Source organism: Musa acuminata, chromosome BXJ1-4, assembly GCF_036884655.1.
Source record: "Musa acuminata AAA Group cultivar baxijiao chromosome BXJ1-4, Cavendish_Baxijiao_AAA, whole genome shotgun sequence".
Lineage (NCBI taxonomy): Eukaryota > Viridiplantae > Streptophyta > Magnoliopsida > Zingiberales > Musaceae > Musa > Musa acuminata.
This window is the reverse complement of record NC_088330.1, coordinates 28,171,638-28,194,549: the sequence shown is the minus strand read 5'-3', so window position 1 is coordinate 28,194,549 and position 22,912 is coordinate 28,171,638. Positions and strand designations below refer to the sequence as shown.

At 33.6% G+C, this 22,912-nt stretch overlaps 1 protein-coding gene across 6 annotated transcripts; it reads left to right on the top strand.

Moving 5' to 3' along the window:
* Positions 1–14,435: 14,435 nt before the first annotated feature.
* Positions 14,436–22,817, top strand: LOC135651614 (GATA transcription factor 27-like). Of its 6 annotated transcripts, none has more exons than XM_065171846.1 (8): positions 14,436–14,907; positions 17,126–17,491; positions 18,845–19,271; positions 19,417–19,489; positions 19,646–19,749; positions 19,847–20,033; positions 20,153–20,255; positions 22,266–22,817. In XM_065171846.1, exons 1-8 carry the CDS (start codon positions 14,868–14,870, stop codon positions 22,355–22,357), a joined length of 1,392 nt encoding a protein of 463 aa, XP_065027918.1. In that variant the 5' UTR covers positions 14,436–14,867; the 3' UTR covers positions 22,358–22,817. The 6 variants fall into 6 exon arrangements, with proteins under 6 accessions (XP_065027918.1, XP_065027907.1, XP_065027932.1 ...); XM_065171835.1 differs by having other exon boundaries at positions 22,004–22,817; XM_065171860.1 differs by lacking the exon at positions 22,266–22,817 and adding an exon at positions 21,986–22,122.
* The last annotated feature ends 95 nt before the right edge of the window (positions 22,818–22,912 follow it).

The following is a 22,912-nucleotide window of genomic DNA, read 5'->3' as shown; positions in this document are numbered from 1 at the left end:
GATCATGTAGTTATTTTCTTTACTAAATACTATAAATGATTATAGGAAAAATTATTAGAATATGTGGTTCTATCTAATTAGATAAAATATATTATAAATATGATTGGATTTTAATTATGGTTATCGACCAATATAAAGAAAATCTAGTTATAATATGATTCCTTACTAGATCACTTAAGAGAGACTTTCTTAATTACTTATCATAAACCTTCTACTTTTGTCTATAGAAGGATATGACCTCCTAGGAACAAAATAATCAGTCATCATTGAGGGATGACAAATCTTCTATCATTCCCCTTTGTCCCTAATCTATCACTGATAGCGGTTCTACGAAGGATAGAAAGAGAGAAAAATGTAAGTTTAGCTTTTCTTGCATATCAACATCATTGTAGCTTTCAAATCCGATGACGGTGCACCTACAAATCAGATAAAAGCTTTTTTAGCAGTATCGAAAGATATGCATCACATATTTGATTTATTGTTATTTGATTTCAATTTATAACATTAAAATTTTTCACATAACAATAACATATTATGGTTTTTATGCTTATAATTAGTATCAAAATTATGTTTTGAAATCAAATACTTTAAATCATAAAAGTATTTTAGATCTATTATGTATTTAGATTTGTTTATTAGTATCCTTCGCTTGTAAAAAGGTGTTATTTGATTTTGATTTATGATGCTTAAACAATCTGTTTGCGTTGTCGATCTAATTTCTATCTAGTCCATCCTATCACTTGCTTAAAGGAGATGTGAGATTTTTCATGTTTGATCGATGGACCATTGTCGATAACTTATTATCAACGATAGTATTATTGAGGGTGGTGGGCTTTGGTGGTTGCTAGTCCAATCGCAGGAAATGATTACGCATGCAACGAAAGCACCATGGGATGCGATGGTCGACCTACTTTGATAGTAGGTGGTGTTGCCTAGGGTAGCTATAGCAACTATAGAAGTATTGCTATGTGCAACTATAGCAGTGCTGTGACTATGGTGACGACAGCAACACCGCTATGGCATTTGTTGGTCATGATCAGCATCAATTAGACTTCCCAATAGTTGCACAACGAACACATGTGCACATTCGCGTACCACGACGAGCATGGGGGTTGCGTATTGACACATGTGCATAGTCTCTCAATCACTAGTGCAATACGAAGGTGTTCCACCAGTGAGGAACTAGTATGGCATGGTGATCGATGAGGTCATCGATCAACCATAAGAGAAAGTCATGCCATTGCAGGTGGCGCATAGGCGACAAACAGTAGTTGCACCAGCACCGCCAACTTGTGTGGGTGGGCAAGATGGAATGTAGTAGGGGTAGCTATGAAAGAGAATTAGATTTTTTTAAGATTATTTTTACCTTTAAAAATTAAAATTTTCAAACTGAGTCCTTAAATTTATTTTTCATTTATGCCCTTCTAAAATTAGATAATTTTATTATATCTTAAGTAAAAATATAGTTTTACCTTTTAGAAATTAAAAATTTTTACTTATATCTTCAATTATAAATTTAATTTATTTTAATCAAATATTTTGATTGGACTTAATTATGATTGTATTTTGATTGCTTAATTATATTTTGATTCGATTAATCAAATTTTGATTAAATAAAAAAAAACTAAATTTTAATCAACTTTAATTTTGACGGGCCTTATTTCACGAATGGTTGACCCAAATCTATAAGCTAAATTTGAGTAGCCCAATTTTGGGCCTACCCAATTAAATATGGTTGATTAGTCTAAAAATTTTATATGGGATAACAAATAAATTATGATTTTTTTTATAGTTTTCTCATATGATATATTGATAAAATTTTGCATGTGATAATTAAAATTTTAATTATTATTCTTCAATATTTATTTGATTATTCACATATATATGTTTAAAATAAAAAAAAATATTTATTTTTCACATGAAGGTATTATTTATGTTTCATCATGATTATAGTTATCATATGAATTTTTTTATACTGATTAATATTATTATAATTATTATTATTAAACTATTTTAATATAAATTAAATCAAGAAAATTCAGTGAATATTATTTGTAACTTATATCCCTAAGTTTTATCTTATTGATAGCTGTCAAAGTAGCGTATGATGGTAGCCTTATGGGATATGAATTATAATAAATATTTATCATTTATAAGATATTTTAAATTTTATTTTATATATTGATATTTTTTAGTCATCAAAGTGACCTAGACTAATAATTTATAAAATTATATTAAATAATTAGTCATAAATAATATTCATATAACACACATAATTAGGAGATTTAGATAATCTCAAAGGGAATCTACTTCAAATAATTATGTAATAGGATAGGATAATACTATTATGTAGCTTATGGTTATATACCTAAAGGTAATAACACTATTCTATAAGGATAATATCAATACTATATAAATACTAGATATATTAATATTTCACCCAAAAAGTGAAATAGAGATGATATCAATAATTCAACATCTATTGAAAACTTAAAATATTAATATTATATTATATTATTATAGTAGTACTTCCTTATGTGCATTCTTATAAATGTTCATATTTTTCAGATTCAATTATTATAAATAGCTTGAGCATATACAATTAATACTATATGTGTTAGATCTTGATCAAACTAGTTGAAAGGATCATATACATAACTATTAAAAATTATGTGAAACAAATAATTAAGATAAGTGATCAAATTTTTTTTTAAATACTCAATTTTATGATAATTATTAATAATATTTAAACTTTATTATGGTCTACAACTAGCATACTAAAATATTTAAAATTTATTTAAATTTATCAATAAGTCATTAGTTGATGCTTAATAAAAGAATTGATTGAAATTCAAGATAATAGTATTTGATGAATTTAAGATTGTATCCTCGCTCACAAAGTTGTAAGCTCAAGAATATTGAGCATGAATATAGTTGAGTTCTTTATCATATAATTTATTCTTAATTTTATTTCTTCTTTGGCTCATTTGAAATTCACTATAATAAAATTAAAGATAAGTAAAATTTAAATAAGTTGACTAGTATATGTGTTTAGAAAGTATTAAGATTAAAATAAAATAATAATAATATTTTAGATAATACTCAAAAAGTGAATAACAATAAAAGGTTAAAGTATAATTTATCAAATAAATTAACTAAATTTATAAATATTATATAAACTTAGAAAAGAAAAAATCATCATAATAAAGTGTTACTTACGTGATAAGAAAGGGAATATGAAAAAGGATAAAACATTTTGGTTCTAACTAAAATGGTATAAGTCTAACCTTTCGAATCAAATGTTACGTAAGTCTTTTTCTAATACTTGATATATTGATACGAATGCTTCAACTTATATTATTAATAATAGAGATTCATTTTAATATGGGAACCAAAAGAGTATGAAATATTCATCATTATAAGGAATTATCTTAAAGTGAATGTGATAGTAGTTTGTACTTATCACTTATACCTAAAAATGATTCATCTGATACTATGTTCCTATAATTCTAGAAATTTAATTTTTTTCTAAAATTATCATGATTTTTTTTTTCTGGTGAAGTTAAACTTACCATAATTCAATAAAAGTTAACTTTTTTTCTATATGATGATTTATACAGAATTAATATAAATCTTGAGTTTATAACGATCTCATAATCAAATACTGGAATGAAGCATAGTTTCATAAACTCCTTGATATTATATATGCTTACATATATGAGTCGCTTTATGTTTCCTATTTTAGTGGAAAGATGCATTTTATCATATTATAAATAACTGATTGAGATATGATTATATGTATCTAATTCATATAAAGTCTCAAGTTATTAACACCTTCAAGTGTACATAAATAAAGTCAAGAGATAATTAGATAAAAGGATTAAAATTAGCATATCTAATATGGATAATAAATTTTATAATAAATATGATGAGTCTGATCATAATTTTAGTTCTTTTGCTAAATTCCTAAAAAAGTGAAGTATTTATGCTTAGTATACTTTACTAGATATGTCACAAAAAAAGATTTTTGAAAGATAAAATTATACTCTATGGTTAGGAGCATAATAAGTTATTCTTCTATACTTGAATCAATATCAAATAAAGCCATAAGAACAACTATGTATATCTTGAATATAGTTTTTAATAAGTTAATTCTAGCGACTAATTTTTAGTTATGGATTAGTAGAGAAAACCTAACTTGAAATATTTATACATTTAAGATTATCCTGTAGAGATAAGGATCTTCAAATCATAGAAAAATAAATTAGATTCAAGGATTATTTTTAAATATTTTATTATTTATTTAAAAAATTTTAAGAGATATAAATTTTATTGCTCTAATCATGGTAAGAGGATAATTAAATATGGTAATACAAGATTCTTAAAAAAATAGCAAATCAGTTGGAGTAAAAATCTTAAATTTTACTCTTGATATTGATGAGATATAGATTGATATTCCTTTATCATTTTCAAGGGATTGTTGTTCCTCAAATAACTGAAAGAATTAATGAGGATAAATGATAAAATAGTATTGATAAACTCTCACATGATATTGATATCATTGCTAATGATCTTGTAGAGTAATCATAATCAATTGTTTTTAGAACATCTCAAAGGAAAAGGAGACGTATCATTTTTTATTACTATATGATATATCTACAAGAATTATATTATGACATAGAAATAAAAAAAATCCCTTATTGTTTTCATAAGTTATTAAAAATAATGATTTTAAAAAATAATATAATAAAATAAAAGTTAAAATCAATGGACTATAATGGTATCTAATAACTCGTTGAATTATCCAATAATTATAAAAAAGTATGTTATATAAGCATGACTTAAAGGAATATAAAAAATACATGTCCATAATCAAGCAATATAAAAGTTAGACTTATGGTCAAATATTTTACTCATAAAAAATACATTGACCATAATAAGATTTTTTTTAGTTTTTTAAATGAACTCATTAAGAATCATAATAATATTAGTGACTCATATGGATGTAAAAATTAATTTTTTAAGATTTATAAGAATTAACATAAACGATTCATAAAGAAAATATAAGAAATAAAAAATTTGGTATGTAAATTTAAAAAATCTATTTATATCCTTAAGCAAGCCTCTAGACAATAGTATATAAAGTATTTTAATACCATTACTTCTTTTAGATTTAAGAAAAATATTATTGATCAATGTTTATATCTAAAGGTTTCTGGAAGCTAGTTTATTATATTAGTTTATATGTAAATAATATTTTACTCATGAATAGAAATCTTAGTTTTTTATACCAAGCTAAAATATTTTTCACCAAAAAATTTTAAGATGATTGGTATGAATAAGGCATTTTATGTTATTGGTATTAAGAAATTTAAGGATAAATCTTAGGGATTATTAGAATTATCTTTAAAAAAATATTGATCGAGTCTCAAAGAGATTTAGTATACAGTTTTATTCAATAAATAATAAAAGTAAAATTTTAATTAAAACAAGTATTTTTAAAATAATTAAAAAAATCAAATAAAGAAAAATCATTATGTATACGTAGTTGGAACTATTACATATTCAAGTCTATACCATACCAAAATATGAATTTCATAGTCGGAATACTAGTATATATTAGACTTACTCATGAATAAAATACTAAACTGATTATAAAGAAAATAATAAAATATCTGAAAGAGACAAAACATTATATGCTCATATGTATGGAAATAAATCAACTTAAAATGATGGCATTTTCAAATAATTCTATAAATTACCTTTATGATAGGAAGTCCATTTTATATTTTATATTATTAGTTGAAGGGGTAACTTATAAAAAAATATTAAGTAATGTATTATTGTATTATCAATAATAAAAGCTGATTTTGTTGTATGCTTTGAGATCACTAATCAAACTTTATGATTGTAAAATTTTATTTTATGATTGTAAAATTTTATCTTATGACTTGGTGTGGTCGGACTTAATTATCAAGTTATTGAAGATACTTTGTGACATATTATAGTAGTTTTCTTCTTTAAGAATAGTAAATACTATAATAGTTCTATACATTATAATATAAAGCAAGAGTCCAAAAATAATTAATATTAATTAAGAACTTGAGTTTCAATATATTGATCGCTGATCTATTCACTTAGGACTTACAATCTAAAGTTTTTGAAAAAATATATTCTTATGATTGGGTTTGTGAACAACTATATTTTTATAGTGATATATGTTCGAGTAGATATTATAATTAATATTTTTATTTTTATAATTAAAATTATTTGTTTATGATATCCTCTTCACTTTTATGTATGTATATATTATGGTTGAATACGATAACAAGATAATTTTAATAAAATAAATTATAGGAGTCATTTGTACTAAAAAAAAAGCTAACTATATTATGGTACAGAGAAGGAAGTATGACATTAATGACATATAACCGTTATAACTTATATTAGTAGTCAAACTTAATATGATATTATTATTTTTATTAAACTTATTGGCCTATTTTATAAAATCTTTATATGCATGAAAAATATTTTTTTTAAGTTTAAAAATATAATTAAATAATTTATAAAATATTTTTTATTTTAATATTTTAATATTTTAAGTTTTTATATTTTATCAATTAATGAGCCAAGTGAAAGAATGTTAAATTATATAATCCTATCTAATTAGGTAAAATATATTATAAATATGATTAGATTATGATTATGATAATCGATAAATAGAAATGAAGTTCAATTATGGTATGATTTCTTAGGAGATGACTTTAAAGTGAGACTCTCCTAATTATTTATTTTAGACATTGGCTTATAAAACTATAGGACCTCCCAAGAATAAAATAATCATTCACTAAGAGATTACATATATTATCTTCTTTTTATCCCGAATTTATCGCTCATAGTGTCATTTGAAAAATAGGAAGAGAGGAGAAGATGAGTTTAGCTTTTCTTGTAGATTAACATTGTTATGGTTTTTGAATCCGACGATGATATCAGATAAAGATTTTTTTAAGTAGCATCAAAAGGCATACATCATATATTTGATCTATTGCTATTTGATTTTAAGTTTTGATATTAAAATTGTTTAGGGTTAAGGTTTATTTTAGCCCATATGGTTTTAACTATGGACTACTTAAGCCCTTATAATTTACTTGTGTCTAAAATAACCCATATATTTTAAAAAACATAGCATATAAACCTCTCCCGTAAAGTTTGAGTTAATAGACGTTAGAGTTTGCTTACATAACATGCTAATGATATATGTAATATAAGTTTAAAAAAGGTTTAAGGTCTATTTTAGCTCTTATAGTTTTGGTTTGATCATTTAAGCTCTTATGGTCTATTCGTGTCTAGAATAACCCTTATATTTTCAAAAACATAACATATAAGCCCCTCCCGTGGAGTTTGAGTTAACAAACAATCACAGACAAACTTTTAAACAGGATGTTTGATGTAATGCTTATGTATGTCTGTGTCTTTTGGTTTGTTCATGCTTTGCACAGCATGTGAGATGATGGAAAGCTTAATAATCCCATTTTAGTTGGGTTTTGTGGTCGTTGTAGGCTTGTAAATAAATGTTGTGCCATGTAGACACTTGTAAGAGATATTCGGTCTATAATGGACCATTTTGATCCTTTGTTATGCAACCGTTCAAAGCTTGTAAAGTCCGTTTGTAATTTGCATTGGCTATAAAGTATTTTCGGATATGCTTGCTTGTGGATCCCGAGTGAGGCGCTTTCTCTAACCCGTTTTCTCTTTTATAGGTCCTAAGGGACCATGGGAGGTTTCGGGGAGGCTGACCTTTGCGGACGGACATGCAAGGATGCTGCATAACTTAGGCAAAATCAGCTAAGTCCATGACAGATGGTATCAGAGCGGGACAAGCACTCATAGAAACACTTTGCATGCAAATGTGGGGGACTTAACGGGTCTGCGTTGAGGGTAGTCAGCACACATGCGATCGTTTGGGGGAAAACGGGCATGGAGATGCAGGGAAAAGAAGTTGCTCGGAGGAGCGGGCATCTGAGATTGACATTCAGAGGAATAGCCAACCCTTCGCGCAAGAGGCACTACGAGAACAAGTAAGCTTGGAAGAATGCGTAGCATATAAAGGTTGGGATGGCTAAGTTCGAGCTACAGCTCGACAATGACAACATACTTGATGGTGCTCAAGGCAAGCGAGGCGCTTGGTAAAGGATGAGACCATCAAGGTGGAATAAATTACTCAGCGATCGAAAGAGTTATGCAAAGCTCACGGAGGTGAGGGGAATTACTAACTCAAAGAATTTGGTACTCATAGAATGCCTTGTATGCGAACGATGGAGTGTTCGTGGCCATCCCAAGGTGACCGAAACTCGGTGTCATGGAGCATTGAAACTTTTTCTTCAGCATGTGAAGGATACGTCCGTAGGAGGCTGAAGTGTGTAGTGAGTTCAGCATATTGCTAAGCCTTAAGGGGTGTAGCGGGGGCTATATTGACGTAGAGTCGTAATCTAGCAAGTGCCTTTGTTGGAGGCAGAACAATGCACAGTTTGTTCAGCAAGATGGAGTAGTCCAAGGGGATGGTGGTATTTGAAACTTTTATAGAGAAGGAAACGAAGAGAGATGTTGCTCCAATGGGATATATATCCATGAAGGATAAGTCTCGGCTCTCTAAAGAGAGAATCATGTGCAACAGACCGCACATGTTGAGGAGTAGTACCTCAAAAACAACAACTCCATGAAGCTCAATGGACTGAGCGAGCAGCGAGGAGTCATCGCATGATCTCGCTTAAGAGAATGTATTGGTGGATGCATTGTGAGATCAAGTGGGGGAGCGATCCAAAGCAACACAAATGAAGACACATTTAGAGTCGATATGGAGATCAGACTCAAGAAAGGGCTGACCCGTAGATTGGTGGGCACGAGGGCCACTATCAACTCAATGCAAAATGAGGAGTGGAGCAACTTAGGTGTAACTTGGCGAATTACCCAAGCCACACGAAGGGAGTTGGCATAGAAGATGAAATATATAGTAGAGGCACAGAGCTTTCCTTGGACAAAGGTCAAGGACATGAACTCTTGCAGAGGCAAGAGCAGGATCATGAACTCTTGCATAGTGCCAAAGACGAAGGGAGCTTCTAGGCACATGCATATTATTTCGGAGAAGTATTTGATAGAGGAACTAAGGCAACTCAACTTGTGGAGGCGAAGTTGGGTTCAGAAGGTCTTGGCACGGGGCAAGAGGACGCAGAGGCGGGTGCTCTTGAAGAATATGCCACAGTGTTGCCATTCAAATTGCCATAAAGGAAGCGGTGCGCAGTGGAGATTATGCTGGTAGAGGCAAAGGTACAGGATCCAAACAACGGTGCACCATTTTCAATAAAGTCGATGGACTTTGGGAGCTACTAGGCGACGGACTATCGTAGAGCAGTGCTTCATCTAGGTGTGACCCAAGAGCAGGTGGATAAGGATCGATTGCCGAAGGAGCGAACAAAATCGAAGGTGGAAGAGACCCTGTGATGTATTGGCCAAGGCCATGGAGGGATCACAATTCAAGTTTATCCCACAAGGATCAGAATATAATGGAGATGTCACCAGGAGGCAACATGGTGCAGCGGATCGTGGTAGAATAGTTCGTGGCAATACGATACACACGACGAGCCCCCGTGAGGGACTATATCATATGGAGGTATGATCGGGAGCTATTGGGAGCTCCACTTCGGTGAACAACATGACGACAAGAAGGACTATAGATTCAAGGAGTGAAGACCATGGTACCATAGAGGCAGGTCTTCCATGCGTGCATCGAATTTTGCATTGGATGAAAGCTTTGGTTATCAGCATATGGAGGCTGTGTACCACCAAGGGAAAAGTTCGAATGCAAGTACTAGTGAGTCCCATGGGAGGGACTTGATCATGCAGAGGTATAATCGAAGCAATTGGAGAGTTAGATTGCTCTAGAGCCTATATTCGCTAAAGGGAGCCTGGCAAGTTAGAGGACAAGGTCGAATAAGCGAACGTTACTACCAAGGAAGCTAAAGAGAACAGAATCGATGCAAACCCTACAACATGACGGCGGAGGCTATGCATGGGAGTTGTAGTCCGTCTTTCCATCGACCAAAGAGAACTGCTTGGAGAACACAGAAGTGTTAAAGCAAGGGGTCGAAAGGGGTGAGGATGCGACGATAAGTCCAGAGGGACTTAGCTACCCAAAACAAAGCATCGGTTAGAATGAAGGTGGAGTTGAAGGAGTGCCACAGAGGTAGATATACCGATCATGAAGAAAAGAGATGTAGATGCGAGGTGATGGATAGTAGGGCCATGGGCATGATAGCGCCATGGTACCGCAGAGACGGAACTTCCGTGAAGTCATCGATCCCTTGCTCTCATGGAGGGGGAGCGCTTGGTCATGAAAGGGGCCGAAGAGGTGGAGCATGTAGAGATAAACTCCAAGTACAGGACAAGGTTGAAGGGAAGAGGCTAAGAAACTTTGTAAGACCGGTGTCAACGAGCTTCTCATCAAGATAGCCAAAAGTGAAGAACTTTGGGTCGTGCAAGAGTGCATGACCAAGGAACAAAACAAGCAGTACGTGGTGCTGTACCTTTGCTACTTAGTGGAGTAGGTGGCAAGGTTGATGGAGAAGACGATACAATCCTAGAGGTGACCAAAATCTATTAGAGGCTTACTCCAAGTTGGGGTAAAAACTTACTGCATTCCAAAAGTTTGATGGCATTGAGAAGGTAAATCACAGTAGCTAACTCAACGCAAGGAGTGCAAACACTTCAAGTGCATCAAAAGTGTGAGCAAAGGGTAGGTGAAGGCCAGTAACTAGCACGATGCATGGAGTACAACCCTTGAGGAGGCGGGCGAAGTCAAGTAACCTTTATCTTCTCAACTCTTAAGAGAATTGGTGAAACCAAGTACCCAAATTCTCTTATCTATCCAGTAGAGGAGCTCTGCACAGATTCAAAGACCATTCGAAGATAATGTAATACAATAGTTGTTTAATCCTCACTAATAGTGATCAATGCTATTAAGAGTATATTATCCGTTTCATTTCCCAACAAATGCTAATCGAAAGCAGAAGTGATGCAAATCTACTTGGAAGTGACAACTAAGTGAAAGAAGAGTCGATGGGCAAATTTTATGGAGGAATGACCCAAAACTTTAGAAGTTTGTAAGGCGATGCTTGTTAAAGCTCCAACAAGCATCCACCCAGTTTAAGCAGCAAAAGGCATTTGAGAGACTAGCGCATAGAAGGGATGGCCTTTTCCTTCATCTTTATATCCGTAGGAACCAACATGGATCAACACAACTCAGCCAACCCTACACTAGAGTTAGAGTCATTGGCGAGTTGAAGCAGCATGATAGATCAAAAGTTCGACTACTCAACAATAGCAACGGAGAGCAGTTGGGAGCCAAGAGATACATTACAGCTGGAGTAGAAGATTGAAGACTCAGCGAAGACGAGGAGTTGTAGTGTCGGCAAAGGCTTCGACGAGGATGTCGAAGGAATGGGTGGGGGAGAATGTCACGGACAAACTTCTAAACAATATGTTTCATGTAATGCTTATATATGTCCGTGTCTTTTGGTTTATTCATACTTTGCATAGCATGTAGAGGGACAGTTGAAGGCTTAATAACCCTATTTTAGTTGGGTTTGGTGGCCGTTGTAGGCTTGTAAATAAAGATTGTGTCATGTAGACACTTATAAGAGATATTAGGTCTATAGTGGACCATTTTGACCCTTTATTGTACAACCGTTCAGAGCTTGTAAAGTCCGTTTGTAATTTGCATTGGCTATGAAGTGTTTTCGGTGATGTTTGCTTGTGGATCCTTAGTGAGGCATTTTCTCTAACCCATTTTCTCTTTTGTAGGTTCTAAGGGACCATGGGAGGTTTTGGGGAGGCTGACCTTTGCGGATGGACACACAAGGGTGCCGCACGACTTAGGCAAAATCAGCTAAGTCAGTGACAAAATGTCAGAGTGTATTTACATGACTACCATTAATGGTGGGAGGAGGCATTGTTGTGGAAGCGACCACCAGTAGTAGCACTGAGCTGCTGCAGTTTAGCAAGGTGTTGTACGCACGCAGTCTCTCCCACGTTGACGATGAGCTTAGGAGCTTCCGGCCCTATCTCAGGTGGATGTATATCGACCAATTCGACGCTAGGCTTGTAGTGGTCTTTTGGTCCCTCTTCCTTCTCTTAGGCGTCTTTGTCTCCATCGCCTCCTACTTCATCCTTTCTTATGCCCCCACCGGTCGCGCCTATGACGTGGTGGTCCAGCTCTCTCTTACCTCTGCCTCTGGCCTCTCATACATTTGCCTCTTTACCTTTATTCGCTGCTATAACCTTTGTCGCTTCCTCTTCCTTAACAAGATGGACCTTAATCAATTTTTAAACTTAAATTACACGTATCATTATATTAATAATTTATTATGAGTCAGTATGCTATGTAAGTAGACTCTAACTTATGTTAACATAGACCTGACGGGAGGGGCTTATATGCTATGTTTTTTTTAAATGTATGGGTTATTTTGGATACGAGTAAATCATAAGGGCTTAAGTGGTCCATGATCAAAATTACAGGGATTAAAACGGACCTTAACCCTTTTTAAAATTTAAATTATATATATCATTATATTAATAGTTTATTATGAGTCAGCATGTTAGACTCTAACATTTGATAATTTAGATTTGATGAAAAGATGTTACGTTCATGAAATTGTAGGAATAATTTTAGACATGGATAAATCATAAAGCTTAAGTGGTTTATGACCAAAATCATATAAATTAAAATAGACCTAAATCTAATTTTTTATATAATAATAATATATTATAAATTTTATTCTTACATAATTATCCTTGGATTGCATCAAGTGCAGAAGGAGCATCGATTATGAGACTAAATAAAGCATTCTTATGTTTCTTGAAGAGATAACACAAGAAGGATAGGATAGGATGGGATGTCAGATTTGGAGCAAGCGAAGGCTCCACTCCAATGGTCACCAAGAATTGTGGATGTCTACCTCATATACTTGCATACGATAGGAGCCTTTTGGTTTGGAAGAATGTAAGTAGTGGCTCTTGTTTACGGGACTTGGATATGCATTATACCTTCAATAGAATAATTATTGTTGCAGCATTATTCTTTTCTTCTTTTGTGAGCATAAGTAGTTATTCTTTTCCTCAATGAAATAAAAATTTATGTTATGTTTTAATAATGTTGAATGTATACTATTGACTGCATGAAAGTGGAAAGGTTATTTCTGTAGCTCAAATCCTGATCAAGCAATTTTGTGGTGAGATCAGACTTTGTCCTCCGAACAAAATAAATAGCATTGGTTAATTTAATTTAATTCATTAATTTTAACAGCATGCAAATGATGTTTAATCAAGTGATGTTGAAGACACAATGTAGTGCTAATATTAGACAATTTCACAATTATAGGTAATTGAATAGATATATGTATCTATTTAGAACGAAAGAAAAAAAATTATCAATATGATAATTACACATATTATCCTGATAATTACATATGACAGCATCGCTGAAATCTATTTGGGGTGATTCAGCCCATCTAAATTGTAATATTCTATGTTAATCGACTCCACATCACCCTCGAAATCTTTTTGGTGTGATTCAGTCCATTTAAATTATAATATTCAATGTTAATCCACTTCCATGTCAGAGGTGACAACACCCCCGAAATCTTTTTGGGGGTGATTCGTTCGGTACATCTAAGTCGCAAGATTCTATTTTACTTGCCTCCCACCTATTTCAGAGGTGACATCATCACCCCTGAAATCTTTTTGGGGTGATTCAGTCCATCTAAATTGTAATATTCTATTTTTGTTAGTTCCGTGTTCCCTGTTTACAAACGACAAGAGTAGTTTTGTACTTATATGGAAGAGTAGAAGCCCAAAGTCAACAGGATATACAAGTAATATGAATGTTCCTCCCCTTCCATTATCTCATTAAGCCCAGTCAAAGAATGTATGCCATTGCCAACACATTTTAGTGCATCATAATTCAGACTGTTAATCACTATTAACCATCATGATCGATTACAAATATATGAAAAGAAATCCCCTTACGGTTAGAACTTCAACATCTAATGCTCTAATTTTTCATCATAATGTATTTTACGGAAGTGATTAATGTCAGTTAGAACTTCAACATCTATGCTCTAATATTTTTAAGCGTGACGGAGATATGTATGCTAAAACAAATATGGAATATCTTAATTTAGTGGGATATTTATATATGCTGATCACAAATATGAAACATTTTGTTACGGATAAACTCAGAAGAGCCTGAGAAGGATGGGAAGGAAGCCTGATATATTTTTATTGCGGGAAAACTCAGGAGCCCATAATTTAACGTGCACTCGTTACTGAGCAGATCTATAACATATTGACATACAAATAAAAAAGATTAAAAAAATAAGGGGAGGAGGAGATGGGCAAAGAAAAGGAAGCCGCCTCCTCTCCTTTTCCTCCACCATTAATTTGATTCCCCCATTGGTCTTCTTCTCCCCTCCATTGGGCTGCTCAGATTCCTCTTCCTGTCCTTTCTTCACCAGTTTCCTGCTTGTTACCCCTTTCCCCTCTCCATTTCTCTCTGGTCTTCTTGGACTGCGCAGAACAACTCAGAGACCTCTGTTTGGGGTTAATAAAAGAGCACGAGAAGTGCTTTCTGAGACCCTGTTGTCTGGGTTATCAGGTCTATATTGGTTTAATGGGCTCCCGGAAAGCACAACTCTTTGTAATTTAGAACTATAAAGAACAGTTTTTTTTTTTTTTCTTCCTTTCGTTTTTTTTGGTGGATCTCTTATTTAGTTGTTGTGAATATTGCGAACCGGAAGAAGCAAGGAGTGGTGGAAATGGGAAAGAACGGACCTTGCCATCACTGTGGAGTTACAAGTGAGCGTTTGTTCATGCTTCCAATGAATATTTCCGTACAAAACATGGGAGAAAAATTGGATCTTTCCTTGGTTTCTCTATTTTTAGTCTTTCTCGTTGTCTCTTCGTTCTTGATGGTTTAATTTCTTACAATTAATTGGATGTTCTGGAAGACGGCACCCATTTAATAGCCATTTTTATTTAACTTTTGCCCCTCGATTTGTTTGCCCTCAATTTTACAAATCGGTAAAGTGTGTTGAAGTTGTTTTCTAGGGGAAGGGATCTCGTGTTATGCATCTCGAATACTGTAGGTTTAATAGTTAGTTCATTGTTTCATTTGATTTTTTTTTCTTCTTGGTTCATTCTTTAAGCGGTTCCTTTGGAAGTAATTAGATTCATCCTGGTAATTGATGTGAATGAGTTTAATTTGAAGCCGGTGCTTCAAATTGGTGAATTTGGTTATTGAGGTTCAATCATTGGAATGTCTATGCTAAGCTCATTAATATCCCTAATTCTCAACTGTCTAAATGGCTTCGCAAGACCATAGGAACCATCATCTGTTTCATATTATTGGTCCTTTTTATATCAATCGTGCATGCATCTGAGGATTTTCAAGAAATCAACCTATCTGCAGCATATCATGTTAAATAGTTAAGTTGCAGTTATGAATGTATTCTGTCCAATTACTCTTCTTAGTAGCTCATTGATATCCCTAATTCTCAAACGGTCTAAATGGCTTCGCAAGACCGTAGGAACCACCATCTGTTTCATATTGTTGGTCCTTTTTATATCAATCGTGCATGCATCTGAGGATTCTCAAGAAATCAACCTATCTGCAACATATCATGCTAAATAGTTAAGTTGCAGCTATGAATGTATTCTGTCCAATTACTCTTCTTAGTAGCTCATTGATATCCCTAATTCTCAACTGTCTAAATGGCTTCGCAAGACCGTAGGAACCATTATCTGTTTCATATTATTGGTCCTTTTTATATCAATCGTGCATGCATCTGAGGATTCTCAAGAAATCAACCTATCTGCAGCATATCATGCTAAATAGTTAAGTTGCAGCTATGAATGTATTCTGTCCAATTACTCTTCTTAGTAGCTCATTGATATCCCTAATTCTCAACTGTCTAAATGGCTTCGCAAGACCGTAGGAATCATCATCTGTTTCATATTATTGGTCCTTTTTATATCAATCGTGCATGCATATGAGGATTCTCAAGAAATCAACCTATCTGCTACATATCATGTTAAATAGTTACATTGCAGCTATGAATGTATTCTGTCCAATTGCTCTTCTTAGTATGTACAAGTGTTTGGAGTGCTTTTTTTTAGTTATCTATTTGTGGACATAGTCCCATTCTGATATGAGGATTTAATTGTCAAAGGCAAATAGATATTTTTATTCTTATATCTCAGTTGCTTTAAGAAGCAACTCGGTTGTATCATTCCTCACTTTTTTTTCTCTCATCATTATGTTGGCTTTTAGCACTATTCTTCTTTTCTCCTATTGTGCTAGTTGTGATATGTAAAGGTCTATTAATATATTTACAAGGATCTATTATTAACCTCAAGCTCTTTTCTCCTATTGTGCTAGCTTCCATCAGAACATTTAAACTTTGTGACGACTCACAATATTGCCATAATTTTGTTTGTATAGCTTTGAAAAATTGATCTACTAGATATACATATTCGACTAAGTAAAAATGATATCTCATACACTTGATTGTAAACAAACCATGTATCATTTTGATGGGATTTTGGAAGGAAAGCACCTGGAAGCAATTTCTTGTTTCTAGAAATAGACATACAATCTACACAAGTTATAATGATGATGCTTATGTTATTTTATCATTTAGGGAAGACTAAACCTTGGCCTTCATTGGGAATTTTATGTTTTTGGACCTTAGATAACTTAATGCTGCAGGGAAATATTTTAGAATGTTATGGTATTAGAAAGAACACGATATCGCTTCTCATTTTTCCATTGTTTAATTGATATGGAATGAATAGATTTTGGTTATCTCCTTCATAGTAACATCACTTTTATCATTCTACTGCTAGGTTAGTTTTGCATTCTTTATTTTTTTCTTTGGTGGTTTTAACAGAAAGTATTCTGACCGTCTAATATAACCATTATTTTTGTGCCTGTTGTTCTAAAGCATCTTTCAGTAGATAAAATTAATAGCCTTGTGTTATATAATTATAACTGCTGAAGATAATACGACAATAGGTACCCCTCTTTGGCGGAACGGGCCACCTGACAAGCCAGTTTTATGCAATGCATGTGGTTCAAGGTGGAGAACCAAGGGTTCGCTTACAAATTACACCCCACTACATGCTCGTGAAGCTTTTGACTTGGAAAATTTGAGAACTTTCAAAGTTGAAAGCATATCCTTCAAACCCAAAGAGCAGCAGCTGCAGAAGAAAAGGCGGAGCAGCAATCCATTGGAAAGTTTGCATGAAATGCGGTATTCTGATCAGAACTTCTGCAAGATTGTTGAGGGGAACACTAGCAATCGATCTAGTACTGGATCAGCTATATCAGTTTCAGAGAGTTGTGCACATGTTGGAACTATTGATGCAAATGACATGACAGGTTATGATTCATTTCTGTTTATATTGAACATATGATGGTAATCTATTGTAAGTGTGTGATGTATGTTTCAACTTTTATTCCATATTTGTTATAGTATATGTCGAAAGATCACACATTTAACAGAGATTCTGAGGGAGTGAAGTCAAAAGAGTGTATTTAACTCCAGAGGGTTAATTTCAAGATAATGTTTTAAACATGTTACATCATTTTGTTACAGATGTGATGGCAATAGCTAAGTCCTCAATTAGTTCTAAAACTAGATGTGATGGCAATGTTTATACATCATGAGATAGCGTAGTTGGCTCCTGTTGATATGTTTGATTATTTTTTTGTTACATCTTATAACAAAATGAATCTATTTTCCTAGAAAAAATATTTATTTTAATTCTTGCACCTTCACAGTAAGCTTCATAATCATTCTATATATTAACTTTTGTTGTTACTCCCTCACATTAGGCTTAATAAGTGTCCTTTTGATAAGCTGTTGGAAGATTTCAAGTGATCTTTTCTAGAAACAATATTCCCCTTAGACAAATAACATCTATCCTTTAATTTTTTTAAATAGGTCTAAAGAGGAAGCTGTGGAATCTATGATTATTCTTTTTGTACCACAGGATGGTATAAACCAAATTGCTCTGGAATACCACTTTCTGTATACATAGTCAACATAATTTCATAGGAAGCCAAGTGTGAACGAAGATAAAACATTTGATGTGAGATATTGATCTTGAGTTAATAGTTGTGATATTGGAAAATATTAAAATATTCTTGATGGAGTATGTCCTAGTTTATATAGCAAAGCTTGTAAAGAAATACACTTTGCAAGGAGATTTGATTGCTTATGGTGGAGGGAATCTGTCCATGTAGTTTACCCCAAATGGTTGGGATCTTTTGACTTGTTCTGATGGTATTGACGGTGGCAATGGTAGCAGTTGAGCTGTTTGTGATGTTCCCTAGGCTTCTATATGAGCATTTCTGATGGCTTCCTTGAAGCATGCTTCTTTGTTCAAAATAACCTTATCAAAGTTAACCAAAATGCTCTGAAGTCTTACAATCACTGAAGTTATTTTTCAGTTCTTCACATCCTTAAATAATCTGTAGGTACTTTACCATCCTTATTATGCAGTGCCTGATTATCCTCGATTTTCTTGATTCTCATAATTTGAGCAAATGCTGATAATATTTATGTTGTATGTTACTTTCACATGAGAAGTTAAAGACTTGAACGAGTTATCCACTAATGGAAGTCTGATTCAGCCTTTGTTGTTGAAGTACTTGTTACTTGAAAATTTTCTTTTCCTATTATCATCAATTTAGACTTGACACTAAATGGCTTTTCCATCACATATTCAGGTCCAGCAAAATCAAATGTTTGGGAATCATTAGTACCATCCAAGAAAAGGACATCTGCGACTCACCCAAAGGTCTCTCCTGTTGAAAAGCTGACAAAGGACTTATACTCCATATTCTATGAACAACAGTCATCTAATCTTTCAGGATCATCAGAAGAAGATCTGATTTATGAAAGTGGAACCCCACTTGATTACACTGAGATAGGTTATGGAGGTTTGCTCATTAGACATCCCAATTCCGAGTACATAGAGGACGAATCAGAAGCAAGCTCGCATCCAGTAGATAAATCATACATCATAAATGAGAGATATGCAGGGTTGATGTCCTTCCCTTTAGACACCAAAAGCAAGGGAAAAAACTTCTCAGACAGTGGCACTCACAAGCTTAAGAACTTGACACAACATATGTCCCAAGAGACTGCTATGAGGTGCTTTACACACTTTACAAGTGATGTTTTTTTGTTCTGACTTGTTTCAAAATATTACTTTTCATCAGTTTTGGTATATGCACAAATTATTGTGTGACTTAATTTACAAATCTTGCCCATGTATTGTCTATGTTATTCTTTGCAGGGATAAGACTTTTGGTGAGAAGTTAAAGATCCTGCAAGACAAAGACTCACCCTTGCTCTCTGCAGATCTAAATGTAAGATTAGAGCTTCTGTTATATTTGTTTGATGACTAATTCAAGGTAAATGGATGCACTTGACAAATGTAATAACCACGAGTAGTTAGTAAATTTTACTATACTAACTTATATTGTAAAATTGAGCTTTCACTATAACTGTTCATCTTTATGCAGGATATCATCAATTTTGATATTTTTATGAAATACTTAGCAAATGAGGAAAAGCAGTTGTTGATGACATATCTGCCTTCCATAGATACTGTCAGATCTCCAGAAAGGTTCTTTCCTTTAGTAAAAATTAATTTGTCTTTATTGCCTTGTAATTTAAAACTGCACTATTTTTGTAATTGTCTTGTTCTATTCTTGAATGTGCAGCCTCAGAACCATGTTTAGAAGTCCCCAATTCTGCGAGACATTGTCAGATTTCCAGCAATTGCTTCAGGAAGGAACTTTTGATCTCTCCTTCTCAGAAGCGAATGTTGAAGACTGTAGGACATTAAAGAGACTCATATTACATGACTTGAAAAGATTTAGATGGGTGGAGTACTATGAAAAATTAAAGGTATTGACCCATAAGTTTTACCTATTAATCTATGTTCTAGATTCTTCAGGGACTTCTTTGGGCATGATAAAATATTTGCAAGTGAGTTTCTGATGATCAGGGAATAAACATGTAAACAGATAAAAGGACGAAAGGGTAAAGCTATAGGATCAAAATTTCCTGGAATTGACAATTTGGTATCCATCAAAAGGCCTCATGACAGTCGAAACCAGAATTCTTCAGGTTTGATCTCATCACTTCTCTGTTGTAGTTTCTTTCTTCTCTTTGCTTTTGTCATCTTGATTTGTGATAACTTTTCCTTCTCTACTTGGAGTATCTTTACCTACAAGGCATCCATCTTTAATTCTTAATGCTGTCAGAATCTGTGTTTGATCCTTAGAAAATAGTTGGTTAATGGCATCGGAGGTTTTTGTGTTTAGATGCAGGACCATATTCCAGATCTTAAACCAAAGTGCTTTACTATATTACTAAACTATAAGTTTGAGCTGCCTTTGAACACTTTTGTTTGTACAGGAACATGCATGATTGTGTGTGGTATGATTATGCATTTAAAACTTTGCGGATAGGGGAATTTCTCAGAAGCTCCCATATCCTTAATATCTTTATGTATGCTTGTTATTACATAACTAGTGCTAGCACCTCAGGTGGACTAAATCATACTAATTTTCTTGATTTGTTTTTGACTCCTCAAATGCTGGGAGCTTTGATGGACTAATGGTGGCTAGTTATTGATGAACTTCTAGCCAAAGGTTTATGGTGGTTGATGATGTTGCCTACCAAAAACTGGCTATAATTTTCATGACAAGTACAGGCTTCATCAAGAATAAGTCATACTTTTTATTCGGGATTGTTTACTTATTCAATTAGCTGATTGAACCAGTAAGGGAATGATTGTCATCAGGCTAATGTTAAAGAAAGTCATTTATGTTGGGAAATTAATTTTAACGGTTCCAAGTGGCAGATATCTGTCTTGATGTAGTGCTGGAAGTAGGTGGTTCCTCTTCCAGAATTCATGCAGTTAAATCACTGAATCACAGTTAAAGTTGGCATAAGCTACCAAACACAGTGATCATTATTGTTATACCAATTATATGCTTGAATGCTGGCAGTAGAGATGTACTGTCTTGCCAATCTCATGCATCTTCAGTAAATAAGAAGTGCTCTTCCATTCTGTGAATCCTTAAGTGTCCTCATTTATCATATGTTCACTTGGTTAAGTGGTTGTACAAAGAATTATGATAAGATTTCCAGCAACTGTTATGTTTGCCTCTCATGATCTGACACTTCTGCATAAAAGTACCATCACTGCTCTCTGAGCTGATAAAATTTGCTCATATGCTTTTGAGGAAGCTAGTTTGTATCTCAAGAAATAGGTAACGATATCCAGAATTCAGGACCCAGTGATCTATGGTAAAACACTTGGAAGAAATATTTATCATCTTACCTTGATTTTATCTCATGACATCAAATTGATTAAGGATAGCAAGCTAGAACTTCAGTTCTATAAGGCTAGTTAAGTTGGATGCCCAAAATAAAACATCGAACGAGTGTTAAGTTGCCCTAGGCTCACTGGCACAATGTTTTGGCGTAACTTCTTAGGAGTATACAACCCCATCAGATGCTCAATGCTCATGGTTTTGCAATTTGCAAAGTTGTCTTCTTCACTACCACCATTGGTTTTGTTTTCTCATTTTGATCTTTGTGTTTCATCATGCTCATGCATCAAATAATTTAACTGCCTTATGTGTTCAGTAATTTACATCGGACTAAAGGCTTTAAAATCTGGTACTTTAATTGAGAAATTTAGTGGCCTCCTGAAAAGAATTTCCTCTTGATAATTCCATTGATGATAAGAATATAATTTCTATAAGACAATTAAATTATTCCTTTAGTATATATACTTGATGCAAAGAGCTATATGCAGTTAATTTTTTGTCTGATAAGCAGATTAGTTATTTTTTGAATTTCAGATCTGAAAGCCACCACTAAAAGCCCTAAGAGAGCTTGTAAACATGTGGTCTCGAGTTCTCCTTCAAACAATTTACATCATCTTGAATCTAGTGATACAAGGTCAAAATTAACCAACAATGAAGATAGCTTTGAGAAAAACGAATGCGATCACTTCAGACACAGGAATTTTCAGGCATCTCCTCTGGATATATGCTCCATGTCAGTTCCTTCGCGGTATACTGCTGATAGTTCTGATCATGATTTGCTTCTCAATGTTCCTAGCAATGCATCATTCCCGGAGGCAGAACTCCTGCACTGCCATCCATGGAAAGAGAAATCCAGTTCTCTGGCAGAGAGTGTGGTTGCTGAAATAGAAGAGAGTTCTTCCAGATTTCAGTCATCAAGTTTGAGGAATAAGCCGAAAATTCATTGAGAATATAGTATGGATAATGTAGTTGTACGGGCATATCCTTTCTTTCCCTTACGACATAATCCGAAGATTAGTGCTTAACTGATGGGCATTTGATGTCAACTACTCTTACCAACTCCTTGCCTCCTGAAGTACTACTTACTATTCGGCCTCGTGTTACCTGTAATCTGAAAACGACATTCACAGTTGGAATTGAGATTGGGCTGCTCTCCTACTTGTATAGCCTGGCAAGAGTTCATGATATGGCTCAGGGTGAAAGCGGGAGCTTCCGTTAGCAGTGAAGTTTGTATGTATTGCCATTGGAGTTGTAGCCTTGCAGTGTATTTTGATGCTGTTTGATCAGTAAAACATTGCTTGCAGAAATATTAACTTGGGATCTATATATTCTGCTCTTGTTTTTGGCAGATCATGCTCCTCCACTTGCACCCTGAAATCGCATTTTAGATTCTTAATGTTGTTGATCTTGATAATACAGTACTATGGCATGATATTTTGTAGG

Excerpts from the sequence above, each read along its gene's own strand:
- LOC135651614 (XM_065171829.1), top strand. The coding sequence starts at position 14,868 with ATGGGAAAGAACGGACCTTGCCATCACTGTGGAGTTACAA. Across the intron at positions 14,908-17,125 it reads CCATCACTGTGGAGTTACAA|GTACCCCTCTTTGGCGGAAC; the intron begins GTGAGCGTTTGT and ends ATACGACAATAG. Across the intron at positions 20,034-20,152 it reads AGTACTATGAAAAATTAAAG|ATAAAAGGACGAAAGGGTAA; the intron begins GTATTGACCCAT and ends ACATGTAAACAG.